Raw genomic sequence first — 20,231 nt, forward strand, 5'->3', positions numbered from 1 at the left:
CTTTGATCATATATACAAAGATAAATAATACTCCTTCTCTTTCAAAATGAGTGTCACTTTAGCCAAAAAAATTTGTTTCAAAATGAATGTCGCTTTACATTTCCAATACAACTTTAATTTTTTTCTTCCAACTTTACCCTCTCAAACTTTTCTCTCACACAATTTTCAATGCAACTTTAAGTTTGTCTTTTCTAATGAAGTAAGGACAGTGTAGTAAAAGCGTTATATCCAATGATTATTTCATTCCATTTCTTAATTTGTGTGACAAAGCCTAAAGCGACACTCATTTTGAAACGGAGGGAGTATCATATAAGATGTTGTTGGATTCGTCTCGATGAATATTTTCAAAATATTAAATTTTTATAATTTTTTAAATAGATAATTAAAGACAAAAAATATGCATTGGGATGTTCGATTCCTCCTAGTCCCAATTTCGATGGACAAGTCCATACAGAGCATAACTCTGGCTTTAAATGAGGCCCCGCAAATGGGCGGTGAGATTGGTCCCTCAGATTAGTCGATTCTAGGATCGGATACCAAGTTTTTTTAAAAATAAAAAAAAAACAGATAGTTCACATATCATTCGATTTGGAGTTTTTTACCTTTAGAACATTGAAGCCTAAAACTCAATTTATATTTTAATATAAGTGGAAGAATCAAAACACAAACATGCATAATTGCTTAATAAGTTTAAGCTTTTGTCAAAAGAAAAAAGCTTAGGTTCAAAATGAAACCGAAGCAACATGTGCGGTCATTCCTCTATATAACTGAATATTTTGGTGTCAGTTGCTACTTTCCTTTATGCAAATTCTAGTTTTAATTGAGATTTCTCAAAATGATCTTGGTGGGTACGTACAAATTGAAATGCAACAGAAATGTTAGTATATGTACAAAGATGACGCATGTAAGGATACCAAATTATTAAAATTTTGTGCAGGAAAATTCAGAAAGAGTGCATAAATATGCACGGGTCAAAAACTATAAGCAAATGTTAAGTTTTCCTAGCGATTAGGTTTTGAATCCTGAACCTCTTTCTCAAACTCATTTGGATGTCTATGCCTTGGGAAATGACTTTTCCATAACATAAGTGCAGAAAACATATCTGTCAAACACAAGTGATTTCCAGTAATATAACATCTCCAACATGATGATAACAGAATACGATGCAATAAATACTATAAAGTATGGTTTGAAGTAATACCAATGATATATTAAATCCAATTTTTCTATAGATGGGAATTCCTTCATAATTAACCTTGATAGATAACTAGATATTATAACCTCCTCGACGAAAAAATCTATCGTGAACCAAAAGAACAATGGCAAAGCAAATGGAAACATTGTTATGCATTAAATTTGATGATATACAATAAAACTAGAGAGTTCAGTTGAACTCACAACAAAATTTAAAGCAGCAAGATAGCAAAATGTCATGTCATGCTCTTAAGTCTAAACTATGTTACAAGAAAGTTCCCTCAAAATTAGAGAAAAACTACTGCACAAGAGAAGTCCCTTAGTCTTTCTCCAGCACGTTGTTGACTAAGCGGCTACAATTTCATCAAAATTCCAATCTTGTACTATGTCCCTCCTCACGGCACGACTTCTTACAAGCCGCGGAGGACCAGGTATCTCAGTGTTACTAGGTTGAGGGGTAACTTTGGAAGTTGATGCTGCAAGAAAAGAGTGTACAGTAGGGGGTTGAACAGATAACTTCCGTGTTAAGCAGTTTGCAATAGCATAACATCTTCCTTCGTTATCTGAATTCGAAACAGATCTCCTGAAAGAGTGTGATGGTGACAGATTTTCCACACTATGGCACACAAGACATGCTAGACTCATTGTGCCTCTCACAGTCTTCCCCTGCAATTCATGTCAGAAATTATATTTCTTCATAAAAGTTTTGAAAAAATAGCTTAGATTTTCAAATCATTAGCTGTCCAATCTGGCACCAAAAGTGTGGGAAATAACATATAAAGAATGGGATGAGAAGCATTATAAAGATCAACATAACATTCAACCACCTTGCTTAGAAGGGTCAACTTGGTAAGCTAAAAAAAAAGGGCAGCCCGGTGCATTAAAGCTCCCGTATACGCAGGGTCCGGGAAGGGGTCCCACCAATTGGTGTATTGTATGCAGCCTTACCCTGTTTCTAGGACTTGAACCTGTGACCTTTCAGTGACATGACATATGTAAAACTTCCTTATACCACAACTCATTCATTTCTTATGACCAGTTTGTCCATTGGAAATAGACATCTAATCTAGAAAATATTATTTGAGCATCTAACCTCAAACATTGTAACTTTATAACCATACTGGTGTATCGGAAATGCCACATTACCAAAATTTTGAACCTTATAATCTCTACCTATCTATTATTCATGTTAAGCCAGCCACATGTTTCAAACACTAAAGTATACCATAAGTATAGGGACAGAAAAATTGAAACAATCTACAGTGATTATGAGTCGTTTAATAACAGTTTTTCTTAGAAGTTAAAATTGGATTGGATACAGTTTAACTTTGCAGATATCCTACATCTAACGTCTCTATCAAGAACCAAATACTTTAAAGAGCATAGCAACTCTATCAAAACTAGATGATCAATCATTGATTCAGAGAACGACATACTAGCTTTGCATGACAGTTTTTACAGGTCAACATACAGAAACACATGAATTATCATTATAACACATTCATCTCTTATACCATTTTACATATACCACTAAAGAATAAAATTTTTGTTGCATCTCTTCAAGAAGGAGCATTTTAAAGAACTTAATTCACAAACAACTGAAACAGAAATGTCAACTAATGCAGACACATAGACAGGTTATTTTCAAATCAGTTTGAACAATAAAAGAAGCAACATACAAAGTTTGGAAGTAAAGTCGAACAAGGTTAATCATTCTCAAAGGTTTGTTAGTTAATGAGCCAAAATTAGATTAAAATGATTGATTATCTAGCATGCGGGTTAGCATACTTCAAATTAACCTAAAGTCCTAAACACAAGCAGATTATAATTCAATCACAGAAACAGTAAACTAACAACTTCAACTAGTTCAGAGCTACAAAAGTTTTCAAAATAAACTAGTCAATTATATCTATAGCCCCACTTAGTATTCATTCACAAAAATCCTTGACTTGAAAATTGAAATTGTTTCCATAGCAATAAGGTAAAATATTACGGACACATGAATAATAGAAACTTAACCACTAACCCATTGCAAGATTTGAAATCATCATGGATCTAAAAATAAACTGTATGAATTGAAAATTCTAAAAATCAAGATGTGACACACCAATGAATAACATAAATGAGATCTAATGTAACCCAAAATCAGTGAAATTGAAAAGAAGGGTTTCAGTTGAATCAAGATGAAGCAGAAGGAAAAAAAAAAAAAAAAAAACGGAATGAGAGGGACACAAACCTCGTTTGAGAGAAGAGGAGAGAAGAGCAGAGAAAGTGTGTGAGTGGGACAAGAAGATTTGATAAGATCTTTTACGAGGCAAAAAGCAACTGGGCCACTGTTGTTGTGTGGTGTTTTCTGCGAAGCTTGCTTAAGTTGCCTCCAAATTTTTCGATATGGATAAAAAAAGTTTGTTATTTGTAATTAAGATCTGAAAATGAAATTAGTTGATCAATGCAACCATGAGATTAAGACCTACTATTTTTTTTTGTCGACAAATCGTAATCACCGATGTTACTCACTTCACTTACTAGTATACGCACTACCTAGCCATGTTAATCTCTCAGTCCAACTTGCACATTAATTAATAACAAAAACAGAATCACTAAGTTTTTTTTCTTCTAGTGGATAGAATTCATATGTGAATAAATGGGATGTCCGAGGTTCGAATCCGGCCCTTGCATATAATAATGCATTGTCCAACCAATGCTCACGGGATACAGAATTATTAAGTTTTACACGTCATCACCATTATTATTATTTTTTTTTAACTCGATGTCCTTTGAACGGACTAATCCGAGTGATCAATCACACTGCTCACTTTTGGTGCCCATTTAAAACTAAAGTTTTGTAGTATGACCGAAATTAACATCAAAGGAAATCGAAAATGAGATGCCAACTCCTAGATTAACCCCAAATGGGTTACATCATCACCACTTTGACATGAGCTCTATTTGTTTTTGTTCGATGGTTGTTACTTTTTCTATCTTGTAACTTTCTCACGCGTTCTATTTTATTTACTTTTTTTAACAAAAATGTTATGGGAAATTTTTGAAATATATAGGAAAATACTTACCTACAGTGGCACTGTATCCGGTTTTGTACTAATTTCCAAAGAAACCACCAAAAACTATTGCAAACTGACCTAACCTGAATTTGCTTAAACTGAGCCGTTTTAGATTATTTACGTTAGGAACAGGTTGAACAGTATACAAGGCACACTATCTAAGTATTCTCGCATTAATTCAAATTGAGTTTTCAATTTGTTTTTGGATGAAAAATAAGTTTTTCACCTATTTGGATTATATACAATCTAAACACTCCATTATTATATGGTGTGTTTTTTGTTTTTCTTTTATATTATAAAATCCTAACACTTCATACTCACCCTCTTGTGCCAAAAATTATGGGAAAATTGATTCAAATTATATAATTCGAAATGTATAAGCAAAAATTAAGTCTGTTTGAAACAAGGATACTTAATTTACAAATTATACTAACCATGATAACTCCTTCTTATGTTTCATATAATTGTTAATTGTTCCCGTTGAGTCCCAGTTGAAATCCGATTTTCAAACTATTTGATCAGATCGCTCCGAAACTTGCTCATAAAATCATAAAAAAAAAAGGATCATGACTCCCAATATACAAAATCTCGTCCTTTATACCTATTTTTTCATTTTTTTTTAAATCTTCGTATTCTTATAAAAGTCCGCAAAAAGTTGCATTAAATTTATTTGATTTTTAGAATTTTTTGTGGTATTTTTATATTTTTTGATTTTATTTGACATGTTTTTATCTTTTTTTTTATTTTGTAATCAACTAATTTCAATATGTTTTGTATGATATTAGTTTTTCTTAATAAGTGTGATTTGATTTTTTTTATTTTTTTTTATAATTTGGAACGAAGAGAGTACATATACTAAAACATAAGAATTTGTAGTATAATTTTTTGTGTTTTCTTTCGAATAAGTTTTATAGGAAGATGTAAAAACGATTTTCATTGGCTATTGGTTATGGAGAAAATGAAAGAGAAAGAAAATTGAATGTAATCTGCATTTGATTTCATGAGAATAAATTTTTCTTGGAAAAGATGGTTTTTTAAAAAAAACAAGATTAAATAGGATAAAAGTGTCTTTTTTTCTTAAATTTTGGGACAAAGAAAATTAGTTTTTTTTTTCTTATATTTTGGGACGGAAGGATTATTAAGTAATTTCAATAAGCTAGTTTATTAGGTTTTTTTTATGAAAAATGAGTTTATTTGAATTATATTTAAAGTCTATTATGAATGGATACAATGATGACTGATGAGTGTTATTAAATAAAAATACACCAATAACTTTTATAAATAATTGTTCACAAGATCTAACTCAACCGTTAGAAATACTAAAATTGTTAGACTTGAGCACTATGATCGAAGTTTGAATCGACTCTTTCACTCTTTTTTTTGTTTTGAAAAAGTTAAATTAATCCATTTAAATTGGTACGAAAATAATTGAATCTAAGACCTTGCAAGGAACACTCTCAAAGATCTCAAAATAACATCGTAGGACCAATCCAAATAGGTTCGACTATCCCACTTATAGGTCCAAGTTTTTAAATAAGACTATAACAAATGATAATGATTTTTTTCTTTTTTTTTTTTTTTGAATCGGCTAATATTATTCACGACTAAATGTACAAAAATTGTACCACTCGCGGATAAAGACTGAAAGATATAGATTGCAAATAGTGCCGCATATAGACGGAACACCGAAAGGAACCACCCCAAAGCGAAAACACCACTCTAAAACCAAAGAAGGTAATCATGATGCTACTATATACAACTAAGACCATTTACAATGGCTTGTTGAATGCCATTTTCAACATGTTGAAACCATTGTAGATGGTTGTTGAAGATGATGTGGATGAAAGAGGGTGTTGAAAGGATTCAACATGTTGAAAGCTGGCCCGCAGACGCCACGTGGCTTGCTACAATTGGCTGCTTGGATTTTTATCTTCTTAATAATTTGGACTCAATTATTTCATTGTAAATAAAAAGTTTTTTAATTTATTTTTTTTACCAAAATTCGTGATTTTGTTTTCTCTACAAATAGAGACTTGGATCATTTGATTTGGACACAGAAAAAAAACCAAGTTTTTCACTCTCTTAAGTTATTTGTGTGTCACATGCTTAATTTGTTGTATTGCATTTTAAGTTAAGAAAATAAAAATAAATTATTTTACAAAATTTTGTTTTTCCAAAAAAAACTAAAAAATAAATTGTTAATTGTATTATTTTAATTTAATTATAATCGATAATTATAATTTTATGCAATTATAAAAACAAAAATTAAATAAGAATAAGAAATAAAAAGTGGTGGGGTAGGGTGTTGAATGAAAACCATTGGAGAGGTAAAAATTGAATGGGTGTTGAATTAAGAGAGAGAAAATGATGTGGAGTGTTGGGAATTGAAAAAGTGGGTGTTGAAGGGTATTGAAAGGGAAAAACCATTGTACATGGTCTAAGGAAAGGGGGAAAACAACAACAGAGGACATCCCCTATACTTTGTTCCTATCTATTCCTTCCATGCATACCAAAAGCCTCACATTCAGCCTCCAGAAACTCAACAGCTGTGAGCCGCACACCAAAAGCAGCAGGTAAACATACCCAACAGCCACACGCTCAAATGGAAAAGAAATCCCCAACAGGAACAACAACAGCCTCAAAGCACCTCAACTAGCTACTTCCTTATTAGGCATTCTTGTGGATTCCAATTCCATTCATAAAATAAACAAGTTTGCATGTTAATTCTAGACAAACTCCACCGCCACGAATTTACCACAATCTCCGCCAAAAGATCTTCCACATGAGTCGCCTCATTACGGAAAATGAAATGGTTCCTCGCTTGCCAAATAGTTGCATGCCAAATGATCCACAAACCTTTGCGAATCCATTTCTCTAAATAGTGTGGATGTAATATTAACAAATAAACTTTCATAGTCTTAACATATTTCGACAAGAATTGTACTAGGATGAGTGATTTTCTACAAAGTCATTCACCATCTTTTTATTTTAAAAAATGTACATTTAAGAATGAGAGAGCTATTTATTATGTCATTAAAAAAAAGCTATTTAATGGTCAATGCTTTTTTTTTTAAGGAATTTATTGGTCAATGCTTGATGGATCCATTTGATAGACTCATTAAAAAAAAAAAAATCAAACAAAGTTCTTGCCTCTTCTACATTATCTCATGTACTCCACCCAAATTTGTAACTGGAGGAGTTACTCCCAACCACAATAAGATTCACCATACGTCAATAATACACCCACATAAGATTTTCTATTTTTTCTTCATAAAAAACATTTTCATACCTATTTAAATAGGAGTAATTGGAGATGTATCAAAAAGAGTCAAAATAATAAATCTTAATCACTAGATCTTATAAGTAAATGAGGAAGATGAAATTATGGATTTTGATTAGACATAGTAATTATGTCATGATGCACTGCAGTTTGGCCGTCCGATCTAAATCTGAGGCCAAGATCGGATAATTGCGTGAAACCAATTGTGTAATTTGAAACGTCAGATCTCAAATCAATGGATGAGATCGTTTCTCATTTGATACATCCTCAAATGATTAGTATCTACTTCCTTTGACCTGATCCAATCAAGCATTTTTCCATCAAAATTCCAACTCTTAAAAACTTGTTTTTATTGTAGCACTATTCTCTGAAGGAATGGTATTAACAAGGTGACAAGAGGTGGGGAGGAACCAGCGTAAAGCACGCACTTTGACTCTATAAAATGTACTTTCCATTGATTCAAAATAAACCTTTACATGTTCCCTTGGGTTTACAAAAAAATTACTCATCTCATGTTGAACAGGATGAGCTTGTAAATAACAACATCCCTAGAAATTCTAAAAATTGCAGAATAGCAGGGCTGGGTTTTTAAACAATGTCAGCCGACTATATACAGTGCTAAAATAGTCGCATAATAAAATAGTCGCATAATCGCATAAACTCCCAATTTTGTATAATTCTTTTGAGAAATTAAAAATATTTAGAAAGAGAAACCATTTGGAACCCTAGTGCAAGGATTTTTGTTGGGAAAGGTCATCTCCTCCTGAGCAACAAAGTTTACAAGGAATAGGGGACTTCTGAGAACACCAATCATCCGGAACACTCAAAAAATATGTAGACATAAACTTTCTGAACCTCTTCTTGTATTCTTTTGGAGAGATCACAGTCGGCAGTAGATTCTTGGGCACAACAAGTGAAGACTTCATCCATGTCTCAAGATGCTTGTCCCAGGTATACTGTCTGAGATAATCAATGATCCCGCAAACAAGTTCGCGCTTCTGAGAATCAACTCCAACAAGTAAGGAATAATCCATCACATTGATCGACTGCATATTCAAGCAAATAATGAAAATGAAAGTATTAGAAAGCCACGAAAACATATTTGAGGAAAAACAAATTGAATAGCATATTTCGCTGACAAAAGTTAGGCTCAAAGGTAGAAATGTTTACATTGAGAAAAGATGTGTCATTCCAAACAGCCCGCTGAAGAACTCGCTTTGCTTTATGACTGACATATAATGGGGAAGAGTTCATATCATTCACAAAGTTTTGATCCAAAAGAACATCTCCAGCACCAACAGCAGCAGAAGTATACCGGTCAAAAAGGGCACCTTTAAGATCATACTGGCGTACAATATTTCGATTGTAGGAAAGATTTTCCATCACCACGAGGTCATGTTTAACCTCTTTTCCACTTTTAATGTGTCTTTTTGTAACCTGCATAGATATTGAAATTTGAAATGCTCAAAAAGGAGAAAAAACTGGCAAATGACAGAAAAAGAAATGTATAAAACGGTTCACAAACCTGATATATCCCCAAGATTTTTGCAAGACACGTTTGGCTCCCAAACTCAAATGAGTCTCTCATGTGCTTGAAATAGAGAGAAGAGAACCCCAAAAATGCTTCAAGTTCTGTCTTCTTGATTTCCTTTATGATGAACCTGTCATCAAGTGTTTTTGCAAAAAACGACTTGCTTTTTCCACCTTTGGCATCCCAATTCATACAACGGCTTAAAGAAGCGATATAATCAATCTCAGATGGGCAACAGCAATTTCTAAGTGCATGGAACTGCTTAAAATGATGACAAACCACAGAATATTTTTCTCTCCCAAGTGATTTTGCATAACCCAAATGAACTTCTATGCTATGGTTTTCCGGAGTACGAAATGCCCGTGATTCTTCTGAAGACGTGCTTCCTGGAGAATGCGCAGAATCTGAATCTTGAGAGCCATGCGAAAAATCCGTCGACTTTGAAGTTATTCCACCTTCATCAATTTCTGTCACCTCAGATGAATCTTTCAACAAGGCCAGTGCACAAGCAATTATGCTCGAGAGTTCACCCTCAAAGTCAGACACAATATGACTATCTGTCTTGAGAGGAATGTGCAACCTTGGACCTTCCTCAATGATCAATTGATCGGCTGTGGGCACATGTTCTGTAATAGAACTGCAAAAGGATTCAAATTTTGGAAAGAAACTTTTCTGAAACTCCCGTATGCTTGTCTGCCGAATATCAGCAAATGGCTTCCAGAACCATTCAGTAGAGTTGAGCAAGTTGGAAACAGGTGAATGCAATGAAGCACTCTTGTTTAATACCTTTAAATCAGCGGTTGAACGACTAGGTTGAACATCGACAGAAACTGGAAAGTTTCCATGTACTTGAAGATGACCATTTGCCGAAGGAAACTGAGTGAAAACATCCGAACTCGATTCCAATTTTTGGTCAGAATATCTCTTCGATCCTAAACCATCAACAGTTTGTATTTTCAAATTCTGAGGGATATCAAAAGTGTTAGATGGATCATAATCATCCTGCTTATTGCACTCTCGAGGAGATCCACTGATAGGAATGTCCGTTATTGTGATTTCATTTAGTTCCACAGAAGCGTTAGGCACAATTTGGGAATCCCCAGTCACAGAACCATCTTCCCTAAAATTACCCATAGATGCAGATTCTCTACCAGCAGTACCTTCTACCTTTGAATAACTATACTCTTGCATAGCTTTCTCAGGTGAGCGTAATGATTTCAAGCGTTGATTCCACACTGCAGATTCAATCAGAAGATCCCACATCAATCGGTTGAGACTGAGAAGTTTGAAAGCAGCCCGATCTGGATCACCTTTCTTAGCAACAGCAATCTTGATGTTAACCTGCTAGCATAACACAAGTCAGATGAATACTACATAGTATCCATGCTAATTGCAATATGACAAGATTTTTATTGGGAGGACAAACCAGAAATCAAAAGAAATGAAAATTAACAAATGTATCACTTGCAAGTTGCAACAAATTAAATCTTTCCACTTATAAATTAAATTTTGATTGGAATTGAAACATCTAATTAGAGATTTAGTAATATCAAGTTTTAAACTTATACAGTACTACATCTATCACAGATTTTATGTCACTCTCGTTCAATGCATTAGTATTGCTGTGTTGTTAAGAGTCATTATAATAAGTTAACAGGGTTTAGTCTTGAGTATACGGACTCGGTCCACATGTCTCTCTTGTGTACTACTCCCTTAACCTAGTAATATAAATACGAGGGCCAGTACACATTGTAGTGCATCTCATTACAATACTCTCATGTCTCCTCTTTTCTACATAGTGGCTGGCACCTGGGATATGACTCAAACTACTTGTGAATTGTGATTTGTGAATTAATATGGGTAAGACAAATCTTGGATGAGATGTGATTTGGCAATACTTGTCATATAAAAGAGTGATGTGATAACCAAGGTGCCATACATATTACTACCTCCGTCCCTAACTATAAGACCCTTTTCAAAGAAAAAATTGTCCCTTTTTATAAGACTCCTTTGGTAGTTCCAATTACATTAATTATTTTTTTACCAACATACCCTTGTTTATTTTGCATTTTTTTCTTCAATCAACAACAAATACTATGTTGAAAACATAAACTAACTCTCTCTCTTAAGGATAAATTTGTAAAAACAATAGTAATTATATACAAATTTAATACTACTACTGACTTTCTTAATTCCCGTGATTTTGGCAAAAGGGTTATAGCTATGAAAGAATCAAGTTTGGAGTGGAAGTTGATTTACATGTCAAAATCATGTACTAATAGAAATCTAACCTCAAACTCTTCTCGCTCTTGCTTTAACATCTTCTCAACCTCAGAGAACTCTCTTATTGATCCTCGGTTAAAGGTTGATCCATCAAATTGTATTGTCTTCAAACAGTTTGCAATTTCTGTGAATAGTGATATGCCTTTCAAGTGAACCTTAAAACATAGAAAAGAAAAGGTGATTTATATGTAGGGATTGCATGAGAGTTAAGAAAATAATTATGCCCAATTCATATATATTTCAGCCTGTGCAGATCAAGAAATATCTACATGAAAATGTCCAAATATAGAACATACAGTTTCGGTCTCTTTCAAAAGCCACTCTTGTTTTATCGCACCACCGAACTCGAGCTTTTGAGGAGGCATAGACACAGTATAAGTAGTGACTGAAGAATATCTGAACACTGCAACCATGTGACCTAATCTGAATAACAAAAAAAAAATACAATAAGACATAATATTACCAATTGAAACATAAACATGCAAGGTTAACATCCTGCCCAATCCTCCTTAATTAAGCCAAAAGATGCAAATGAGCACATCTATGCAATGCAAGGTACATCCTTAAAACACAAAAGCAATTCGGTAGAATGCAATAGTGCAAAATGAAATCAACCGAATCTCACATAATGCAGTAAAACCCTAATTTGAAGTGTGAAAAATAATTACAATTTAGAAGTCATGGTAGACATGCTAACAAACAATTCGTTTGTAACTAAAATGTAATAGTCAGGTGGGTCCATAACCCACAAGTCACTGGATTGGAATCAGGCTCTGATACCAACTTGAAAATAGAGGAATTGCTTGAGAGATTATTCCACAGCCTTTTCTATTCATACCCTTGGTTATAGGATAAGAATAATAACCTATATTTATTTAATTAATATACAATCTGAAATATATGCAGAAGATCAAGGAAAGTAAATCAAGGAAGTATTTCAACAGTAACTAAAATTTAAACCCATATATCTTAACGTCAAATATTAAGATGAATGTGTCAAACAACATAAACATGGAATAACTGAATAGCAGATTTTACTATAAAAAGTTGCATGTAGATATAATACCCAAAGAAGTAGAGAAAATCCCTATCAAGAGAATGGCCACAGCCCAATTTTCTGCTAGATGAATAGTGAGAAAGACTAAGCTCCAAAAAATTTCCAAATGATAGACTGCGGGCAGTGGTGGATATCAACACTCTTTTTGTAGAACAAGACTTGCATTTTCCACATCGGCTCCACATCCAAATTTTCCCTTCTTCCTCGCCAGCTAAAACAATTCCTGGCGGCAATCGTTTCACTTGTATAGTAAGCTGTTTATTGTGATGAGCATAATAATAAAGGTGAGCTTCTGGCAATTCTTGGCAGGTGTCACAAAGTCTTGTCTGTATATATAGCAACAATAATCAGTTAGAACATAAACATAGTTCAATCTTCCTTCAAAAAACAAAAAAAAAAAACAAAGATCAATCTCATTTTGCAGAAAAAATAATAAACACAAATGCACACACAAAAAGATACTTTGTATCAAATTATATTGCACTTTAAACAATGCTGCCATACTTGATAACTCAAATAGTACATTCATAAGATGAAATTATTTAGAAATATGCATCATATCACATGATTACACTCGAAAATGAAAATCTTGTCAATATTATGTGAGGAGAATGTACATATGAATATACACACAAGTCTCCTAATCAATTACAAGAATTAGGGAAAGAATCAACTAAGAAAGGAAAGCTAAATAAATATAATCAAAACATAATCACACAATATCCTAACGGATACCAATCCTATTTACAATATCTCACAATTACCATATTAGTCAACTAGATTAAGCAAAGAAGTAAGGAGGGAAAAAGAAGAAAGTGAAAACCTGATTGAGTAGGCTATCCTGCAGAAACTTTCCAAGTTGGATGTCGAAATTCTTGTAGAACATGATATGTGAAAAATGACTTTGCTTACATACAGTGCCTGTTAAAGCATTACGGCTAGACATCAAGACCAAAATACTCTGAGAATCCAACACTGCATTGATATCATCTTTACTCTGGAGTTCTTTTTTTTCATTATCAACTTTACTTATACCGCCCTTGGAATCTAAGCGCACAGGTGAAGACAAGGTTTGTCCGTCATAAAGTAACTTTACTTCATCGGAATAATTTTTTGCTTCAATCTTGGTATCTTCATCTGCTTCCGGAGATTCCACAATAGAAACAGAATTGTTGACCTGACCATCTGGTTTCCTTCCATTGAAGCCAAAGTATGCTGATAGAGACTGGTAAGGAGCAGAATTTGCAAAGGGAAAACTATCCCCCACAACCTTCTTCAGAGAGGATGATATCGCGGAGAATCCAGAAAATCCAGCTGGATTATATGCTTCATGAGAAAATGGGGAAAACTCTTCAGATTCTACGGTTAAACCATTGATGCTTTTTTCATGAATTCCATTGCATATGGGAATATCAGTACTAATTATTCCATTTTCATCAGAATGCTCAAGAGACGACGGAACACATGAATTTATAGATGCTGAGCCGCTGGAATCTTGATTGATTGGCAAGATATCTGCCACATTAGCTGGAGGAATGGTGGAGAACATTGCTTTCTGATCAACTAGAAAACAGGTTTCGAGGATTAAGTTATATGCCATGATAACTGCACACCGCATGACACATTTGATTCTCTTCAGTTCATCACTGTGTGTTCCTTTCAGCAAAATCTGTGATTGCAAGAAATGACGAGGTTAATAGCATACAAAACTCAAGATGAATAACCATTCTCTGAAAGAAAGAAGATAAACTGTAATTTCATATTCATAGGATGAAAGATAATGGTGACAAAAATCAATATTACTTGGCATCACTGACAGAAGCACAGGGTAGAGAAAACAAATATCCTGAAGTTAAAATTGTTGAAATTTTTTGCACCAAAATCAGAGGAACTCCTCAGTTTTCAGTCATATGATATCAGTTTATTTGCTTTCAAAGTAAAACTTCCATCGGTATATATGTAAAACAATGAAAGTTCATAATTTTACTATCATATGCACTTGTAAGTGTCATAATGTATTCATATCTAGATCGGTGCTTCAAAGCGTGCTAATCTCAACTATGATAGAGCCTTTGGACACCTATGCCAAAAAAAGGAGTACATTTCAAGTATACATGAATATATGCTTTCATATGTATGCCGGTAAAAACAATACAAATTTGCAGCGTCACAAAAGATGAAGAATCCATTTTATTAGTTTTGACAATTGAGTTAGGATAAATAAAGAAAATGGAGGCTCCAAGCTGCATGTAAAGGCGTACCGTACAACCCAAGCGTGTAGGACACCCTTCAATGAACATCAAGGTCTTGGTGGGCCTCTTTCCTCCTTCGCCAGTACCATCATGTTCCTCCACAAACTTCTCAAAGTAAATAGAGTCACACTGTCTAAGTGTTTGGCCGTTCAAATCATCACATGAAAGAATTGGTGAACCAGTGCAGCGTGCAACTCTTTCCAGTCGATGAAGCTTCATATCAAGTACCAGCGTCATCCCATTATCCAGAATTGCCTCTTGGATATCACGAGAAACAGTTTTCTCCACCAATATAACATTTGGATGACATATTTTTATAAGATCCATTTTAGATTTCAGATAGTCTTTCTCCTGTTAGAAAGCAAATAATAAGCAAGAGAATATTTTCTTTTTACAGAAGAGAGAAGAATATTATGTTAATAAATCCTTATCCAGTCTAGTTAAGTTACCTGGTCCATGGATTCAAATGAGGACAGCCCATTCATAGATTGGCCAAGCATGCCCCTAATCAGTAGCAACCTTGGATTTTTGTACTTAGTTGGCATATGCTTGTGAGAGGCGTGTTTCTTGAAGACCAAACCTTGGAATAGTTGACTGAAACAAAATACTTTCTTTAAGATTTTCCATAATGAGACATAAATTTTATCCTAAATATTTATATAATACTCAGTTTCCATTGAAATGTTTATGCAATGTTATCAACAGCGGAACGCCAAAAATCCACCACGTGAAATAACAAATAGCATTTCAGGCAAATAGAGGAAGTCACAAAGAGGTTGAAATATGTCAATTATATTAACAAAAGGCATGTTGCAAACAAATAAAAAAGGAATGGTGGCAAACCATAGCTTATATATTGAAAGGTTTACGTGTATTACAGTGAATATAAGAGTAATACGAACCGACTCTTCAGTTGTTTTATTTTAAAAATAGGCCATGTGTTGGAACACATGCTAACTTTTTCAGTTTTACTATTTTTAAAACCCCTACAACTCTCTCTTTTCTGATATTGCCGCTACATCTGCTACCAAAAACTAGAATAGCAACCACTATTGCCTTAATAGTGAAACTAGGACAGCGTTTTTTATAGCGGACTCATCAAAATCCGTATGCTATAGCGCTACAGCACCGCAATCGCCACTATTTGACAACACTGTCTTTATGGCAAAAGAGAGACTGCCATGAGTTCGCAGAAGTGTGTTAAGAATACCATGTAAAACAGGGGAAGCCTATTGTTAACGGAAATGCATGACAGAAAAGATAAGCCGTATTTTATTATATGGTTATGTAAGGAAAGTTTTCTTAAATAGCTAGGAGAAGAAAACATGTTTATAATCATATAATACAATATGATGATTTCTGAAAATCACCAACAAATTACTATAAAAAAACATTATGTAGTTTAAATGAAAATTATCATGTATCGACAGGTTAGTATACGCTCATACAAAAAAAAAAGCACAGGAAAGTAGATTCTTATTGAAGGGACTATTTTTACCTTTGGCTGCGAGAACCAGCTGCAATGCACTTCACTTTAACAAATCCATCAGGATTCATTGCATTTCCTCCAATAGCATTAGGCTTCAAAAATGCAGCAGCTTCCCAAGATAAATATGTAACTATGTCCACCCAACTCTTATCGTCTTCATCGGAAGAGGAAACTCCCACAGATTTAAGAAGCTGACCTACAAGGGCCTTAAATTTCCCATTCATTACTTTTTCTAATTCTCTTTGTCTTTCCTCTCTAAACCTATAGCCCCCACTTAATTCATCCTTGGAACTACTCGTGGAGGTTGGCTCGCCCCAGTTTGCAATCCCGATGCCATGTTCTTCATCATCGTCATTACAAGCCACACTATTTTCCATATCATCCAGCGGATCTTCTGGCTCGGGTGGTTCCCAAGTTTGGATATCCAGATCATCAGGAAAAGAATATTCGTTTTCTTCAGCAGAGGATGCAGTTGGCTCGTCGGAACCATCAGCTTTAGCTTCTTGAAAGCTATTTCCTTCTGTAATATCCACGTCTCTCACGGTATAGCCCTCAAACTCATTACTTCTTTCTTGGCTGTTGTTTTCCATCGGATTTTGTGATTTCGCGTTTGACTTATAATCAAGATCTTGCATAGCACCTTCGATTAACTTTTCTTCTCGACTATTCCTAATAGAATAAAAAAAAAATAAGCATATGAGCATGGCTAACTTAAGCATTATATTCACGTCTCTGTTGGATCATAAAAGTACCTGTCAAATGAGTTCACATCAACTGAAAATTCACCTGAAAGATCAGATTGGGTTACATAACGACAATTTCATAAATATAAGACTAACGTCATAAGCGTAATAAAAATGAAAGAGAGAGGGATAGTAGTAGCTTACTGCAGGTGGACACACAGCTGTCAGTACTTGACAGCGATGCGGATGGACTGATATGCGGTGTCACATATGGACTTGTGCTATTCCGTTTCACATTTTCTCGCTCAAGCTTCTGTCCACAGGCTTTACAAGGTTTTACGGGAACTTTCCCATTCAACTTTAAACTATTCTCATTTCCCTGCTTCTTATTGTCAGCATTTGATTCCGTCAAGCTTGCACCACAATAATGGCACATGCTACACATCCGATCCAACGCTAATCCAGAAACTTTATCAAAAAGAAGCCTGATATTGATCACTTATTCTGGTACAAGATAAAGTATATTAGTATTGAATTAGTTTTAAAATTCTCTTTCTTTTATAGAGCTAATCAATAATAACTTTCTTCGTAAATATGATAATATTCCTATTCCATCACACGACTAACTGCACGCGCGCAAACATATAGGGAGATAGATGGAGAAAGAAAATTAAATTTCAGTTCATTTTCCTTTCTGGCTAAATTATTATTCGTCAAACACTACATATTCAAATCAAAATGTTTGCATAAATAAAAAAGAGTCGTTACACGTATAAAGTATAAAATACGGAGAAGGAAACACATCATCTACCTGACTAACCGCCAAAAATCACAATAGCATGCAATGTCAAACATATACTAATTCATAAATGTAATAAAATAATTGATCAATTGCCTTAAGACCCTAACTGTTTGATGGAATACACCAAAGATGATACAAATCATTTCTATAAGCAAATGATGGTTGTTAGTATGTCATGATAATAGCTAGGGTTTGAACACTGGACATCCTTCTCCAACTTAATTTTATACAAAACATTTACGTTGATAAATGGGGTACTTGGTATAATAAAAAGGTCTTGCTTTTCTCGGACTATCGGAAAAAAGATAATAAAATTAAGAAGTGAACCTAATACAGGAAAACAGCATTCTCTTTTCTATGTATTGAAGCAATAAACATGTGAAAAACACATAACAAGTTAGCATTAAGTTGAATCAAACGAAACTCGTGGAAAAGATAGTTTGGTTTCCATCAAAAGATTAAAACTACAAATTAGGGTGATTTGTTAGCCATATTAACTACCAAACAAAAAATCCAACAACATATACACAAGATCAAAAAATCAGACCAAAAGTACAAATAACTTAGCAGACCTAGGATGATTAACCACTAACAAATTCAAATCCAAGACATTATACAACTCAACCATGTGCCAAAACTGCATATTTAAAATTAGTTCAAATAAATCACCAAAAAAAAAAAGTTCAAATTTTTATTTTACTAAAACCATATCAAAATTAGTGATTTTAGATGCACATTTTCTCATGGCAACAAGAAAACAACAAATTAAATAAATAAAACCAAAATTGAATAACACATGATTGAGTACCAAATATTTGAATTGGAAAATTTAAAATGCCAAACTCTCCAAACAGTTAAGCACAGATTCCAAACAGTGAATAAATGGATCAGAACTGTAAGCATAAAAACCTAATAAAATAAAAAACAATCCATACAAGAATGATCCACAGAATTCAGATGAACCTCTCAATCAAATCTTCTGCTTCCAACATAAACCATCAATATCCTTCCCTGTTAAATCAATATTCAAAATAAAAATGTCATTTTCACCATCATGAAAAGCTTAAAACAAGAACAAAAAATTCAAGAATTCAAAAAATAAAAAAATAATTCAAGAAAATATATACACACCTTAACGTGAAAGCAAATCCAAGAATGAATAGATGGATGTAACCAACAGAGAAATCTGAACTCCCAAGCAAAAGGGTATTTTTTTCTAAGCCGAAAAAATAAAAATCTAGTAATATTTTCACAAATAAGCAAAGAATTTTTGGTATGAAAAAAATGGATTAACAGAAGCGAAAAGGGTAAAGATGGAAGCTTTATGAAGAAAAGAAAAGAGGGTAAGCGATAGAAAGATGAGACATGAAGAGAAGAATGGAAGAATTGTTGAAAGGATGCAATGGTTGAATGAAAGGAAAATAAGTAGAGAATGAAGAACTGTTACAGAAGCATTAGACAACATATGAAGCAAAGAAAATTGGGTTTTACCTTTGTGGACCCCACACACTCTTTGCCTCCGAAAATGTCCAAAAACTATTTTTAAGGAAAATTTAAAATATTTTTACACTTTTTCTGCCTTTTTGTTTTTCGATTTGTAAATAAAATTATATTATATTTTTATTATTAATTTGTACTTTTAGTTTTTTCTTTTTAAAAAAAGTTTAGGTGTGTTGGTTCTTGGGGTTCATTAGGTTAGATATTTTTTTTTTTATGTTAAGCCTCTAATTTCCAAAAGAAATTGATCCTAGTAATCTGCAGTTCGATCGTGAGGTAAGGATAGTCTGACTAAGTATTGTTTCACCCAAGAATTGAACTCAGATTCTCCTGAACGATTTGTCCTTTATTGAAGTACATTTATCACTTGAACTCAATTGTTTGGTTATTATGTTAGACATTTTAACGAAAGTTTAGATGAGTCGATTTTCAAGGTTCATTTTTTTTTTAAAACTCGGTATCCGATCCAAGTACCGACTAGTCCGAGGGTACCTATTCCACCGCCCACTTGCGGGGGGGCCCGTTCTAAGCTAGGGCAAAGTTATGTATGGACTTGCCCATTGAAATTGGCACCAGATGGAATCGAACCTTAGACCTTGAGAGGAGCACACTCCAAGATCTCAAGCCAACCACTAAGCCAACCCCAAATGGGTATTTTCAAGGTTCATTAGGTTAGACAATCTCGAATTTTAGGGACTGTTGATAGATATCTTATAAATTATTGACCAACGAATTATACACTACTAACGGCTATAGCGAGAGTTGAATTCGCGTGTTTACGAGGTATGAGTCAACGTTTTATCAACTATAACCGATCTTTGTTAGCAATAGTATATTGTTACTTTATCTATTATTTTACATATATATAGTCAAAAAAGAAAAGACTAATTGAATGAGGCAATAGCGAGAGTTGAATTCGTGTGTTTATGAGATATGAGTCAACGTTTTATCAACTATAACCGATCTTCGTTCGCAATAGTATATTATTACTTTATCTATTACTTTACATATATATAGTCAAAAAAGAAAAGAATAATTAAATGAGTGTCTCAATAAAAAAATATAGTATATTCAAAAGTTAATTTTGATAAAAAAAATGAA

The 20,231-nt window shown here is 33.6% G+C and overlaps 2 protein-coding genes across 4 annotated transcripts; both read right to left on the minus strand.

Annotated features, from left to right (window-relative positions):
* Positions 1-1,332: 1,332 nt before the first annotated feature.
* LOC146958167 (PyrD) lies at positions 1,333-3,471 on the minus strand. 2 transcript variants are annotated; one of them, XM_085739738.1, is made up of 2 exons: positions 3,431-3,471; positions 1,333-1,860 (listed from the first exon to the last, which is right to left on the minus strand). In XM_085739738.1, the coding sequence occupies exon 2, from the start codon at positions 1,837-1,839 to the stop codon at positions 1,540-1,542; it is 300 nt and encodes a 99-aa protein (XP_085595864.1). In that variant the 5' UTR covers positions 1,840-1,860; positions 3,431-3,471; the 3' UTR covers positions 1,333-1,539. The 2 variants fall into 2 exon arrangements, with proteins under 2 accessions (XP_085595864.1, XP_085595865.1); XM_085739739.1 differs by having other exon boundaries at positions 2,022-3,471.
* A 4,493-nt stretch (positions 3,472-7,964) lies between these two features.
* Positions 7,965-19,067, minus strand: FAB1D (FORMS APLOID AND BINUCLEATE CELLS 1A). 2 transcript variants are annotated; one of them, XM_085739741.1, is made up of 14 exons: positions 18,765-19,067; positions 18,597-18,644; positions 17,036-17,335; positions 16,901-16,934; positions 16,158-16,817; positions 15,109-15,253; positions 14,669-15,010; positions 13,231-14,076; positions 12,417-12,733; positions 11,647-11,773; positions 11,359-11,505; positions 9,062-10,408; positions 8,707-8,973; positions 7,965-8,582 (listed from the first exon to the last, which is right to left on the minus strand). In XM_085739741.1, the coding sequence occupies exons 3-14, from the start codon at positions 17,274-17,276 to the stop codon at positions 8,262-8,264; spliced, it is 4,794 nt and encodes a 1,597-aa protein (XP_085595867.1). In that variant the 5' UTR covers positions 17,277-17,335; positions 18,597-18,644; positions 18,765-19,067; the 3' UTR covers positions 7,965-8,261. The 2 variants fall into 2 exon arrangements, with proteins under 2 accessions (XP_085595867.1, XP_085595866.1); XM_085739740.1 differs by having other exon boundaries at positions 18,569-18,644.
* Between the last annotated feature and the right edge of the window lie 1,164 nt (positions 19,068-20,231).

The sequence above is a fragment of the Medicago sativa genome, chromosome 1 (assembly GCF_051527215.1).
Source record: "Medicago sativa cultivar Bolivia chromosome 1, Bolivia_mono, whole genome shotgun sequence".
Classification (NCBI taxonomy): domain Eukaryota; kingdom Viridiplantae; phylum Streptophyta; class Magnoliopsida; order Fabales; family Fabaceae; genus Medicago; species Medicago sativa.

Coding starts and splice junctions, on each gene's coding strand:
- LOC146958167 (XM_085739738.1), bottom strand. CDS start 1,839: ATGAGTCTAGCATGTCTTGTGTGCCATAGTGTGGAAAATCTGTCACCA.
- FAB1D (XM_085739741.1), bottom strand. CDS start 17,276: ATGTGTAGCATGTGCCATTATTGTGGTGCAAGCTTGACGGAATCAAAT. Junction 15,011..15,108: donor CATTTGAATCCATGGACCAG/GTAACTTAACTA, acceptor GCTTTCTAACAG/GAGAAAGACTATCTGAAATC. Junction 11,506..11,646: donor TTTTGAAAGAGACCGAAACT/GTATGTTCTATA, acceptor CTATGTTTTAAG/GTTCACTTGAAAGGCATATC.